General features: G+C 37.2%; 2 protein-coding genes across 3 annotated transcripts; both read right to left on the bottom strand.

The window, feature by feature from the left end:
• Nucleotides 1-1,078: 1,078 nt before the first annotated feature.
• On the bottom strand, nucleotides 1,079-10,108 carry LOC128015283 (transmembrane protein adipocyte-associated 1 homolog). Its single transcript, XM_052598992.1, has 11 exons — nucleotides 9,941-10,108; nucleotides 8,666-8,843; nucleotides 6,895-7,027; nucleotides 6,715-6,801; nucleotides 5,808-5,880; nucleotides 4,991-5,070; nucleotides 4,770-4,880; nucleotides 4,622-4,682; nucleotides 4,431-4,533; nucleotides 3,867-3,947; nucleotides 1,079-2,015 (listed from the first exon to the last, which is right to left on the bottom strand). Exons 2-11 carry the CDS (start codon nucleotides 8,827-8,829, stop codon nucleotides 1,772-1,774), a joined length of 1,137 nt encoding a protein of 378 aa, XP_052454952.1. The 5' UTR covers nucleotides 8,830-8,843; nucleotides 9,941-10,108; the 3' UTR covers nucleotides 1,079-1,771.
• Nucleotides 10,109-10,623: 515 nt separating this feature from the next.
• On the bottom strand, nucleotides 10,624-14,126 carry LOC128015281 (E3 ubiquitin-protein ligase TRIM39-like). 2 transcript variants are annotated; one of them, XM_052598989.1, is made up of 2 exons: nucleotides 13,998-14,126; nucleotides 10,624-12,598 (listed from the first exon to the last, which is right to left on the bottom strand). In XM_052598989.1, the coding sequence occupies exon 2, from the start codon at nucleotides 12,591-12,593 to the stop codon at nucleotides 11,166-11,168; it is 1,428 nt and encodes a 475-aa protein (XP_052454949.1). In that variant the 5' UTR covers nucleotides 12,594-12,598; nucleotides 13,998-14,126; the 3' UTR covers nucleotides 10,624-11,165. The 2 variants fall into 2 exon arrangements, with proteins under 2 accessions (XP_052454949.1, XP_052454950.1); XM_052598990.1 differs by lacking the exon at nucleotides 13,998-14,126 and adding an exon at nucleotides 13,763-13,914.
• Nucleotides 14,127-14,716: the final 590 nt, after the last annotated feature.

Here is a 14,716-nt window from a genome sequence, read left to right as displayed (position 1 = left end):
ACTTTGTAGTGACATACACAGAAATTGGCAACTAATTTTTACTACATTTTGAAAAGTCGTTTTTTATTATTATTATTATAATTGAATGAAATGGTACACAAATAATAATAATACAATTATTTAGCCCTTTTAATTTGCTCTTATTGTTTTTTAATGCAAAATAATATCATCTATCTATTTAGAATTTATGTTTTTATTTCCTTCGCACAGCAATTGTGATATTCTGCAAAAAACGGTGATATGCAATAAAAAAAAAAAAGTTGATAGCCATCATATGATCTGTTTTGTTTAATTTTATGCCCCGTCTATTATTTACAATATTTTAGTTTTATTGTAATATTGTTATTGTACATAGTAACACATCACATGATGACAGCGTGTGAAGCATTTTCGATATAAACACATATAAATGAAAGCAAAAGCCACAGATTGGAAACAGTTTATTTATCTTTAATGTTCACATGTAAAAGAAACCGTTCTTTTAGTGATTACATGAAAACAAAATCTGCTGACGTCGAGTTCCTCATACACTATGAAGTTCCTGATTGTGAAACTCACAACGACACGTCACTGCAAGTGTGTTTCAAAATAAAAGTCCTCGGTTGTCCGTGTGGCCCCAGGAAATTCTGGACTTCAGTTCAGTGTTCATCTGATCAAAATAAGATTTATAACATCTACTGGTATAGACTGATAGAATAAATACCCGGATCTTTAACAAAGCATTTCAGGGAAAACCCAAAAACTATATTTAAGATATGCTTTTGGCTACAAGATAAAAAAAACGAAATAAACACGCAGAGCAAAGCACTGGTTATGAGCAAAATAAAAATTTTGCATTGCATTTCAGATTATATCACAACTAATTTACAGTGGCGTTAAATTAATTCAAATTAAAACTCCACAATTAATTAGACTTAAAATCCACTGTTCATAAAACCATAGCAAAGCATTCACACACATCTCTACACAGGAACAGTTTAATAATGAAACATCTCTTCATGTTCAACTCATATTTAAAGAGCAATGAGAGAAATAAGCAATAAGAAACAAGCATTTTACTCAGGCCAAATTTAATAGATTTTCTTTTTTTCTGTGCACCAAAAATAGTTGTGTTGTAATTAACTTCAACATCAAATAAAACAAAGCAGTTCAAATGCTTTTTGCAAGTTTGGTCCTTTTTCCTTCACGACATTACGACAAACCTGACTTGAGCCGTTTGGTTTCATTTTCATTATCAATAAGAAAGATGGACAAAGGTCAAGATCGCAATATAAGCGGTCACTTTAAGAACTGAGCCCAAGCCTAAAATTCATCAGATAACTAAAAATAAATAAAAATCCAAAACAAAAAAAATCATATTTTCAAACCTACGACATAGCACTAAGAAATAAATGCTTTTACGGATGTCTAGATGTACGCTCGGTCCACATGAAAGTATTTCAGCACCCCTAAGCTTTCAAATTAGCAAAGCAAATGAGCCAAATCAGTGCAAAATATACACAAGCGTCAAAATAGAAGCAAACGTTTCGCCGGTATCAGTAGCATAACTCAGAAACTAGTCTGAAATCACCTAGAGATAAGCTAACAGCGATTGATTACGGTTTCAGCAGAAATCTATTGGATTACACACATCACAAAGTCCAATAAACCTGCCCTCGGTTCAGCTCCGAGTGCACGGATGTAGAATTAAGAGCACTGGTGTTTTACAAGGAATGTGAGATTCATGGCCGCACATGACAGACTGAGCTCAAGTGTGTGTGTGTGTGTGTGTTCAGGCGTTGAGGGCCCTCCAGCGGTCCGAGTCGATGCTGTTGATGCTGTGTGCTCCGCTGTAGGGCCCCGACACCACGTCGTCCAGATACGATCCGGAGCCGTCGATCTGTGTGCTGGAGTACGAGCCGTGGTCCAGATCCTTCCGGCCCAGGCCCGAGGACGAGGTGTTGGGAAGATGAACATCCGAGTCTTCCGGCTCATCGATTTGGGACTTGTAGGAGAAGAGGATCTTGGGCTCCGAACTGAAGGGAAATCATATTCAAGTATTATGGTTTCATTTTGGACAGGATGTCATTCTTGCCGTTCTTTATCACTGAATGCATCTTTTAACACACGCTACTGTTAGAAAGTTTGAGGTCAGAATGATTTAAAATAAATAAATCAGTTTTATTCAGGAAGGATGCATTACATGAATCAAAAGTGACTATAGAGACATTTATAAAGTTACAACAGATTTGGATTTCAAATAAATGCTGCTCTTTTGAACTTTCTTTTCATCTGTGAATCATAAAAAATAAAAATGTATCACAGTTTCCACAGAAGTATTGTCCAGCACGACTGTTTTCAACATTGCTAATAATCAGAAATGTTTCTTGAGCAACAAATCATAGTATTACTCTCATTGAAGGCAAAAAAAATATTAGAAAAAGTCATAGTTGTGACAAAACAAAATGACAAAAATGTATCTTTTGGTCATAATCAAGACTTTTTTTTCTTGTAATTGTGACTTAGCATGTCAATTTCATAATCAGGACCTTTAATATTATACCGCATTTTCCAGACTATAAGTCACACTTTTTTTTCATAGTTTGGCTGGTCCTGTGACTTATAGTCAGGTGCGACTTATTTATCAAAATTAATTTGACATGAACCAAGAGAAATGAACCAATATAAAACATTACCGTCTCCAGCCACCAGAGGGCGCTCTATGCTGCTCAGTTCTCCTGTAGTCTACACTGAAGGCATAGAGCGCCCTCTCGCGGCTGGAGACGGTAATGTTTTCTCTTGGTTCTTTGTTCTAAATAAATGCGTCTTATACTCAGGTGCCACTTATAGTCCGAAAAATACGGTAATTATGATTTCGTAATGTTTCATGTGTCAGAAAAGGGTTTCTAAGAGATAAAATTACATAATTATGAGATTAAAAAAGGACAATTATGAGATAAGTCAAACTTAAGATATAAAAAGTCTATTTTTTTGAAAAAGTCATAATTACGACAAAAACAACTGTGACCATTTCACCTCTTTATGTCATAATTTTCACTTCTGTCATAATTAGAACGTTTTATCTTAATATCTGCTTTTTATGTCAAAATAGTGATTTTTTTCTATTATAATTATGACTCAGCTTTTAATGTAATAATTATGAGGTGGAAAAATTTGCTTTCATAGACACTGAAGACTGGAGGAATGATGCTAAAAATTAATCTTTGCTTTACACATATAAATTACATTTTAAATATCTAAAGCAGTCATTAAAATCCTAACAATATTACCGTTTTTACTGTGTTTTTGATCACATAAATGCAGCCTTGTTTTTTTTTTAAACACATTAACAAATAACGACCCAAAACTATTTGATTGGTAAAACATAACTGTAATGCTTTTACTTTTAACTATGAATTATTGATATACAAATACCTTATAATATTAGTGTCGTTCAATTAAAGTGTATCAATTTGTGCAATATGTCTAAAACCACAATGAATGTCGGTGACATTTGCAACAGTGTTTTTAAAAAATCTTTATGTTTTTAAAACTCTTTTTAACTCTTTATAAAGAGGATTTTTTCTAATTCTTTTAAAAGTAATAACCACGTTTATCCTTCCTTGGTATCATGAGTGCTCTGATTTGACCACATCTTTGGATCATTTCTGTAAAGTACGGTTTGAAACTATCCAAACACAAAAGACATCCACAGACGTTCACTAAAAAGAGAACATGCTTGTATGAACATCAGCTTTTGAGGAAGTTGAAAACCACAGAGGCTTGTTCATCAGCTCTGTTACAGACACACAGAACTGACGCAAGGCAATCTGACAGGAATGGCTCGACTCAAACACGTCTGTAATATCCTGCGATATTCTACTCACCCGAAGAATCCTTTGAGGAACGTCACGTAGATCAGAGGAGCAAAGACGGAAAAGTACAGGAATGTGGTCACATCCACACAGCTGCGAACACACAGAGGAACAGAGTCTGAAACCACTGAAATGTGTTCATCTCTCAATCTTTTCACTGAAATTTCATGCTGATAATATATCTATTAGAAATGCACGGATGTGTCGGTCAATAATTGGTGTTAAAAGCGATTAAGTGCACTATAATCTTCACTATTTAGATCAGAGACGATTATTTCCTGTGCTGCAAAACATGGGTGAAGTTGTGAACTTGTCAAATGTAGCGCTGTCCTAGTTAAAAGCAATAATTTTACGTTTATTTGACCCTAAGGATCACGCATAGTTTAAGTCAGGGTTGCCAGATCCACCGGTTCCCTTCACAAAACATTATTTGTAATGTGTCTCACATACAATAACCGCAAAGAGCCTTGTGCTTTGTTAGTATATATATATATGTGTGTGTGTGTGTGTGTGTGTGTGTGTGTGTGTGTGTGTGTACAGGGTTATAAGATGAAACCGAAGGAGCTGAATCCTCACCACAGGCCTTCGATGATGTCGGCACACAGCAGAGCGCTTCCCAAACCCTGAACCAGATTCAGCAGCGACAGGATTGCAGCGTACACGTAAAAACCTCTCTTGGCTGCGGCACGAGAACCAGAAACACATTCACATCATCATCCTCTGAGCGATTCCTCCGGCACAAACACTGAAACCCTGCGTGTACTCACATGGCAACGAGATCCGCTCCCTGACTGGAGTTTTAGGAAGGATGACTATCAGGGAATACACCTAAAGCAGATTATAACGCAGAATTAATCATTAAATACAAACACAAGGTGGTTTCTAAATAGAAAGGAGAAGTAATTAATTAGGTACCAAGAAAAAGAAACAGGAGCTGGCCAACCAGAAGTGTCTCCCGCCGTGACCGTAGATGTTGAAGTCTTTAGCGGAGAGATGTTTGTCCGGGAAACGGATCTCTAGAGTCCCCTGCGAGAGCAAGAGATGCTGCGTTAACTCACTAGAAGTCACTTTAACACACTTCTGCACTTCAAGAGGTTGCATGTAGATGTGTAGTGAACGGCTGTTGTGTAACACACCTGTGTGATGGAGTATCCCAGAGCCAGGACCGCAGTGATGGCCAACACACGCTTGATGCTGGACTTGCTCTCCAGATGACCTGAGCAAACACAAGCAGCAAACACCTCACTTTAACAGAAGTGCTCAAATAAACACGCTTCGTTTTCATGGGCTCTCACTGCTCTACATGTGCAATCACAAAACATGGAAGTCGCTAGCCTTGCTATTGTTAACTAAAACTACAAAAAAATGCAACATTTCACTATTAAGTAACTATTAACTGACTTTTGCCTGAACACACTCCTAATTTGCTGCTTAATAGTTAATAAGACAGTTGTTAAGTTTAGGAATGGGGTGGATTTAGAATATGGTCATGCAGAATATGTGCTTTATAAGTACTAATAAACAGCCAATAAGCAAGTAGTTAGACTAGGAACTGGTCCCTAAACTAAGGTGTTACCAAAAAAAAAAAAAAATTTTTTTTTAATTAATTGTTATACAGCTGAAATAGAAATATTAGATAAAAAAAAATCCTTAAAAACTTTACATGTAAAAAAATAAAAATAAAATAATAATATAATTTGTATGAATTGATATACGACTGAAATAAAAATGATTTGATTAAAAAAATGTTAAAATCCAAAATTCAAAATGCTGGCTTGGAAACTCAATTAAATAAATGTTTAAGCAATAAAATGACTAAAACTGAAATTAAAATAACGGTAAACAAAAAATTTAAGTAACTAATAAAAATGGCAAGCACATAACAATTACTAAAATAAAAATAACAAAAAAAAGATAACTAAGATAATTGAGACTAATAACGCAGGAACATACCAAAAGCCAGTCCGAGTATGATGACGCTGAGCTCAATAGCCAATAAAAAGAAGCGTGTAATTTCCCAAAGCACCTGTGAACACACAGAAATCACATTTACAGCACAAACCTCTCTCATTCACTTTCTTAAATCATGTTCCTGCTCCAATACATCGGTCACATTATTGTAATCACATAAATGTTTGTTTTTAATTAATAACTTGCTCTACCTCAACTTTTCACTGTCACAATTCTCTAAATACACTGCCGTTGAAAAGTTTGGCATTGATAAGATTTACATTTTTCTGAAAAAAGTCAGCAAGGCTGCATTTATTTGATCAAAAATACAGTCAAATTTTGAAAAATTATTAAATTTTAAACTAGATGTTTTCTGTGTGAATCTGTGTTAAAGTGTAATTTATTTCTGTGATGCTCCGCTGTATTTTCAGCATCATTCCTCCAGTCTTCAGTGTCACATGATCTTCAGAAATCAGAATAATATGATGATTTACTGCTCAAGAAACATATCTGATTATTATCAATGTTGGAAACAGTTGCAATCTCAATATACAATATCAAAGCTTTGATAACAGGACAAAAATAGAGACATTTAGAGTCAATTAAGTCATGTTTTGACCCCAGCACTATAGCTGCTGAATATTTAGCCTTTTTGCACTGAGCCCCGTTTCATTTCTGACCGTGGATTGACGTATTCTTTCAACATTTGTTGATTTTTTACTGAATTGAGAAAACACAAGAGTATTTGGAAGGGCTAGAAAAGCCTAAAGACATTAAATGTCCACAAAAGTTTAAATAAAAAAGGGTATTTTGTTGGTGTCATGAAAAGAATAGTGGTTCATAAAAACACCAGGATTAAGATTAGGATTCTGTTAGTAGCTATATAGTTGACAGATGTGTGTGTTTTCACCTTGTCTATGAGTGTGGCGGCGCTGGATGTGCTGACGGTCATGGAGACGATGGCACGAGTGATTCCTACAGCCGCCACCACGAACACCTGAGCGGCGCGAGAGAAGAGTCAATACAGCACTACACAGGTGTGCAGAGACTGGAGCAGAGGCTCACACACCGCACTCTCTCTGCTGCTTACCAGGATATAAAAGGCCACGAATATGGGGCTGGAGGTCAGACGGATCTTAGCGCGAGCAGAAGGGAGCTTCCAGATCAGGAAGAAGAGGAAGGCCACGTTTGGGACGAGCAGCATCACGTCCCAGTAACGAACCCTGATGGAGGAACAGAGGAACCGTCAAGAATCAGAGCAGAACAGAGGCTTTAGTGCTGTGACACAGTGTTCATCAAACAGCACAGAAACTAGACCACACACACACACACACACACACACACACACACAGACAGACACACAGACACACACAAACAGACACACACACACACAGAGAGAGAGAGAGAGAGAGAGACACACAGACACACACACACACACACAGACAGACAGACACACAGAGACACACACACACACACACAGACACACAGACACACACAAACAGACACACACACACACAGAGAGAGAGAGAGAGAGAGAGAGAGAGAGACACACAGACACACACACACACACACAGACAGACAGACACACACACACACACACACACACACACACACACAGAGATAGACACAGACACACACACACACACACACACACACAGACACACACACAAACCGACAGACAGACACACACACACACACACACAGACACACACACACACATAGAGAGAGAGAGAGAGAGACAGACACACACACACAGACCCAGACACAGAGACACACACACAGACAGACACAGAGACAGACACACACACACACACACACAGAGAGACAGACACACACACACACACACAGAGAGAGACAGACACACACACACACACACAGAGACAGACACACACACACACACACACACACACACACAGAGAGATAGACACAGACACACACACACACACACACACACACACACACAGACAGACACACAGACACACACACAAACCGACAGACAGACACACACACACACACACACACACACACAGAGAGAGAGAGAGAGACAGACACACACACACAGACCCAGACACAGAGACAGACACACACACACACACACACACAGAGAGAGAGAGAGAGACAGACACACACACACACACACACACACACACACGCATACACACACACACACACACGCACACAGACACACACTTTCATGTAATTAAAATATTATTCTGTCACAGGACAAGTTTTATAGGAAATATTGTTCTTTTTTGGTGCAAGTTTGAAAATGTTTTCTCTGATGTTTACTTACAACATTCAACAGACAACAAAACAACAGACCTACTGTCTTTATTTCTATTTACTTTGCTGATTTAAATAAAACAAGGAGAGGAAGTTGTCCTGAAAGCCACCAAACATCTTCTGTCTCTGAAGAGCCCAGGACGTCCTCTTTAAGACATGTCAAACTACTGAGAGCTCAGAGACATTCACGAACACAAGCGTCCTCAAAAGAACACGAAACACAGGAAAATCAGATGTGATTTTTAATAAAATTCAAGCGGACAGTCCCGTTTGACAGAGTCCTTACAGCACAGAAACGAAAGCAGAACTGAAAGCTCATGTAAAAAAATCCTCCAGCACTAAAATACACATTTAACTCGCTTCACACAAACGTCTACTGTTAGATCCTACACAAGGTCATCAGTATCTGAGAGAAACCCTTAAAAACTAGATTCAGGCACTGGCAAAGATCCCAGACTTCTTACAAATTGACAGTAACTCCATACATCAGACATGCATGAATGTGCAGTGATATTTCTCTTTTATTTACATAAAAGCAATAAGCACACACACGTTTCCTACAGACGAAAAGGCTGTACCTGGAGTGTCCGATGTCGTCGTACAGGATCTGCAGGCATTTGTGTGGTTTGGTGATGTTGTGCTCATGGTCAGGGTTGAAGTCAGAGCTGTTGTCCACGGTGGGAAACACACTGGTGTTGGCAAAATGGAGCGAACTTCCCCCATGAGTCACAGTCTCTAGCATTCTGGATTAAACCTCTGCGGGACACAACTCCTTCAGTTTACACTCACACTTACACATATAACTACTATCTGCCTGCAAAACACAGATTACTAGGAGTTAATAATAAAAATACAGAAGATTAGATTCACAACTGGGTCAATGTAACACAAAGACACAACAGTCGAACATAAAAAGGACTTAAGTACTAAAATGACTAAAATAAGCTATGAAATGAAATAAAAATAAATTGAGGTTAGACTGAAATATAATCAAACATAGTGATAAAAATCACAAAGCACATACATAGCAATATTACTAAAGTTAAAATAAAAACTGAAAATTAAAAATAAATATTAATTAAAATATTAACAAAAAATATAACAGTATATGAATAATATTAATATAACAGCCCCAGTTTGACAAATTACTGACTGTATTCAATCAGACAATCACAAAGATTTTCAAATCAATGTAATTACCAAAATAAATAAATAAATACAAAAAGTTACATTTCGTAAGAAATCGGAATGACTTTAAAACAAAAAAAAAATGTGATTTGTTGCATTGGCAACTAACTGAAAAAAACTAAAACTGAAACATGAACTATGAAGTAAAAGCGAAATAAAAAGAAATCAAAGCTTGAATTAAATATTACTTAAAAAAACTAATAAAATTTACAAAGCACATAGCAATATTACTAAAGTTCTAATCAAAATAAAAAATAAATACTGTAATCCTATATACATCATTTTAAAACAAAAGCCTTACTTTGAGTCAATTTACTGACTGTCTTAAATCAGGTCTCTCAAACGTTTTCAAATCAATTCAATAAAAAAAAAATGTTACATTTGGTCCGAGATCAGAATGTTTCGAATTCTTGAAATGTAACAAAGTTTCTCCGCGGGAATGTGTGTGTGTTTCACAGAAATGACGTTACATAACACACTCACAGTCTGTGTGAGCAGAAGCAACACACACACTGATCCAAACACAATCAGAAAGCGTCAGTGAAGTGGAATCTGTTTGTGTGTTTACTGCACGAATCGATGTGTTTTTTTATCATGTATTATATGACACAATTCACACACACCGCACGGATTTTTCAGCTAATAAACCTAAAAACGCCGCTCACCTTTAACTGCTGAGGATCTCAGATCAGAGGCTGCTGTGTAGTTCAGTATTGACGTGATTATAAGTTATTAGTTGAGGCATAATAACTTTCGTCCGTGTTTGTTGTTTACAGACAGGAATGAAAATGATGCGTCAGTCGCGATTCTCTCGTCAGATAAAAGTCGACGTCAATGCGTCATCCTATCAAAGATGGCGGCCATCGATGCGACATTTCATAATAAAAGACTCAAAGCGACCACTAAATACATGACTGTACTTTTTGTTGCCACTTTGATAGCTTACTATGTACTGTATCTTTATTTAATTTACTTATTTTTATTTATTTTAGATTGCACTACTAATATTTAATGTGATGCTATTACTTTAAGTTACACGTGGTGTTATACTATATTTATATCTAATAAATAATACACATGTAAACATCTATGCTTTAACATTACATAGTTTTGATGATAATAAAGCACTAACATTTATATTTATATAATAAAACGAAAAATACACAGTCTAGGCACCACCTCGACTACACTTCAAAATAAAAGTCTTTTCACCCGTTCGAAATCGATGAACACTGTGTAGGCAACTCTTCAAAATAAAAGACATAAAAATTTATAAAACAAATTTAGGTTTTTAAAAATACAATAAGATGCTATATTTATACAATGAATAATACACTATAATGCAATATCCAAAAAATTTTAAACAGTTTATTTAAATTTAGAAACAGACAAGTATTAACAAACATGTTAAAGGGAAAAGAACAGCATACAAACAGAATTAGAATTTTTTCAATGTATGTGATCTTGTATTATTGAAGTTAAACAAATGTCACATGTTCAAAACCTAACACATGAGTTGAGGAACACTGCAGATTGATAAAAGAATGCAAGTATTAACAAACATGCCAAAATAAAAGCACAGCATAGAACCAAAATCAGAATTAAATGTAATGTGGTCTTGTTTTATTGAAGGTAAACAAATGTCACAAGCTCATAACACATGAGTTGTTGAGGAACACTGCATATTGATTAAATTAAATAATGCCAACATAATGCATGTGACAATGTAGTGCAGCAAGATGCATTCAGTGCGTACGTGAACATTAATGATGTATTGCATCATAACATCGTTACAACAGGATGGGTATGGATGAATAAGGTCCGCAATTGGTTGCACAAGGTGAAAGCAATGCAGAAGCAAGTGGGTTTCTCTAGAGGTCACTTCAGTCACTAGTTGACAGTGATGTGTGCTTTAGGTTGACCAGACATCATCCTTACAGCCAGATACACTGGCTGTGTGAAGCTGACTTTAAAAGTGTGCAGGTGAGTTTTATCTCCACTCAAATCGCTGATGCTGTAAAACACTAAAGAGCCGGTGCTGAAGCTGAGGCGTATCTCCATCCTCTTCAGAGACGGTGTGCGTATAAGCGGCGTGTTCTTTCCTCTCTCGTACGCCCTCAGAAGGTTCTCACAGTACATGAGGCACCAGGATCCAGCGCTGCTCTCCAGACCGCTGCCAGAACCAGATCTGGGCAGATCTCCGTAACACACGGCCACAACCCAAGCACAGCCTTCAGCCCGGAAGTCCCAGAGATGTTCTCCTCGGACGAAGCTCTGGGAGCTCAAAGCCTGGAAGAAACTGGAAAACCTCTGAGATCCGGCCGGATACGGCTGTTTGGCTGCGCTGAAAGACACCGTTTTGAGGTCTTCAGATAAGATTAGGTTGGGATGGATGGTATCAGGGTCGAAGGTGACCTCGGATGGGTTGAGAACGACGCGTATCGCCCGCTGAGAGGATCCCAGTCCGAGACGGAGTAAGGTATTTTGGTGCTCGATCTTCTCACAGATTTCCATCAAACTCTTGGATAACTCCTGACTGCTGGAGGAGTCCTGCAGAGGATCCAGGGTCACGCTGGAAACCTGCTTCTCCACATCAATACAACATGCGTCATCCGTCTCGTCCATTAACGTGTTGACCTGAAGTTCAGCGGCTCTCAGTTGCTTCTGGAGGTCGGACAGCATCCGCACTCTTTTCCCAACAGCATCTTCTCTGGGCTTCAACTCGGCCTCCAGAAGCTTCAGAGCAGTCGTGCTGTAGGTCTTCACCAGCTCTGCCATCTCCTCCAATACACCGCTCACATCTTTCCTCAGATCTGCGTGTGTCGCTTTAACTGCAGCCTCTCTGGCCTTCTCCTTATTCACCAGATCATCTACTAGAGCCAGTTTTTCTTGAAGACAAGAGATGACAGGATTCAGACTAGATTTCAGTTCACTGGTTTCAGTCTCCAGCAGAGAGCTTGTCCCAGAATCTGTTGATTTGCACACATCAGTGTCTTCTGTAGATGTCTGGTCATTAATTATCTCATCTTCTGCACGTGGCTGAAGTTCACCGCTGATGTTGTTGGCTCTGTAGTTCTCAACTATCTGTTTCAGCTTGATGTTTCTCGGCAGGGACTCTGGGCTGAGATGTTCCTGTCCACAAACTGGGCAGCAAAGTACTTGATCAAATACAGATGACGTGTCCCTCTCTGGTGTCTCCAGACACACCAGACAGAAACTGTGCGTGCAGGGAAGAGTGACCGGGTCGAGGAAGAGATGGAGACAGATGGGACAGGAGAGATCCGACTCCAAACAGCCGTCAGGAGAGCCGTGTGCCATGATGACTGCAGGACACACAGAGAGAAGCACAGTTACCGCAATGCTGCTCTGGCTTTCACGCAAACAGACAAAAAGTCTCCCAATTTTGAGAGAAATATGAAAAAACAAGCTGTCCTAGAAGCCCATTTCCAACTAATGGGGGGGGCATAAATAATTATGGCATAAAAAGTCAAAATTATTAAATGCTAAGTCGTAATTTTGAGATAAAAAATTAGCAATTTTTAAATATCACAATTATCACAAAATGTAATGTTTCCTAACCATTTTGACTATTTATGCCCTAATTTATATCATAACATTTTATCTCACAACAATGGTTTACCTAAGCATAATGTTTTGGTACATCATGATTTTGAAAATGTCATAATTATGAGATAATTATGAGACATTCACAGGTTTGAATGTAGTAATAATAATGCAAAAAAAAAAAAAAAACTACACTTCAAATCAACATTTAAAACAACAAAAAATATTAATCTTGACAAAAAGTAGTCTTTGAGTATGCCTTAACATAAATTTAAATCCACAACCTAATAAAAGTAAACAATTATGTATAAAAACAAGTAGGGAATTCTCTCTGTGGAGTCCTATACAGGAATCTAGTGGTGACACCAATAAATTACAGGTCTCTATTTTAATCTAAAATACTGCATTAATTGAGAAATAAATCTAAGAAATTAGATTTTTTTTTTTTTTTTTACTATTTTCAATGGGGAAAACTGATCATAATTATTGTATAAATACTAATGAATGCCATGAAATTCTCTGTAAATACAAAAGAAAAAATATTACTGAACAAAAATATATTAGATTGAGTTTACCTAAGAAAAAAAAAAAGGCAAATTTCAAGTATCTGTCCGTGAAGACCATGTGTGACTCTCAAATGAAGAGCGCACAAGGGTTAAATTATGACATAAGTTTATGACCTATAACATAAGTTTCATAACCTTCTTTTTATCTGAGAACGATTAGCCTGATTGTTTATTTTCCCTTGAAGCGGAAATGAGGCTCGACTTTCACACCTTCCTCTAACCGCCGGTTGCCCGGTGAACCGCTAAGCCACGCGACTCTTTCATGCGCTGATCTTAACTCTGCTGTTGAGATCACACGCGCGACGCTTTTAACTCTTCATCCAGACATTTTCCAGGATGAAAACGTGGAGGTCTCACCTTGAATGCACGCCGAGCTGTGTGTTTGCAGTTATGATCGCAACGCAATGTGATGTTTTGGTGTGAATCGAGCCAAACGCGACGCAGAAGCGTTAAAGCCTGCCGTGAGTTTCGATTCCTGGCGTCACCGTCGCGCCGCCTCCATCATCCGTTTCGATTCGGTCTTTATTTACGGGTTCAGCTGATGTCACAGTGATTCAGAACTCTTACTTTAATCTGTGTATAAAGCACTTACCTGCGCTTCTGCTCCTTACACTGAGACGCACAGCTCGTGACTACAGCCACACACACCTTTACTGAACAAACCCTGCTGCTTCCTCATCATAGACTAGAAAAACACTCCTGCTGCATGCTACTCATAAACTGAACAAACATGCGTGAAGATGACGATGATTCATCTCTATTTTTATCTACATAAGAAAAAATAATAAAACAACAGCTATTGATGTGAAAAGCTCCAATTTAACAACAATTATTATTTAAAAATATTGAAACCTCCACAAAAAAAAGTTTAGGAAAATATATTGCCAATATAAAAAAATATTTTATTTTATTATTTAATATTTTATCAATAATATACAAGCAATATATGTTCAACATATTTTGGCCAGTTATTGCCAAAATATGAAATATTATTAAAAATAATACTTTTAATTGTCAAATAGGAACTTTTGATTTTAATCGAGGTTGTGGTCTTATAATTACATTACAAATAAAAAAAGTAGAATAGAAAAATAATAGGGAACGTTAGTGTTAGAGGGTCTTTTTTAAAATAAATAAATAACAAAAATATATTAATAAAATATCTCTTATTTTGTCAATAGTCAGATGTGTTCCTAACTATAGATATCACTAACATGAGTATAAAATATTCACTATTTATGTAATATTATATGAACAGTGTTTTGGCAAATATTTCATTCTTTACTTCAAAACTGCTTATAATTTACAGAT

This window comes from Carassius gibelio, chromosome A6 (assembly GCF_023724105.1).
Source record: "Carassius gibelio isolate Cgi1373 ecotype wild population from Czech Republic chromosome A6, carGib1.2-hapl.c, whole genome shotgun sequence".
NCBI classification, from domain to species: Eukaryota; Metazoa; Chordata; class Actinopteri; order Cypriniformes; family Cyprinidae; genus Carassius; species Carassius gibelio.
Note: the sequence above shows the minus strand (reverse complement) of the source record. Positions and strands in the feature narration are given on the sequence as shown.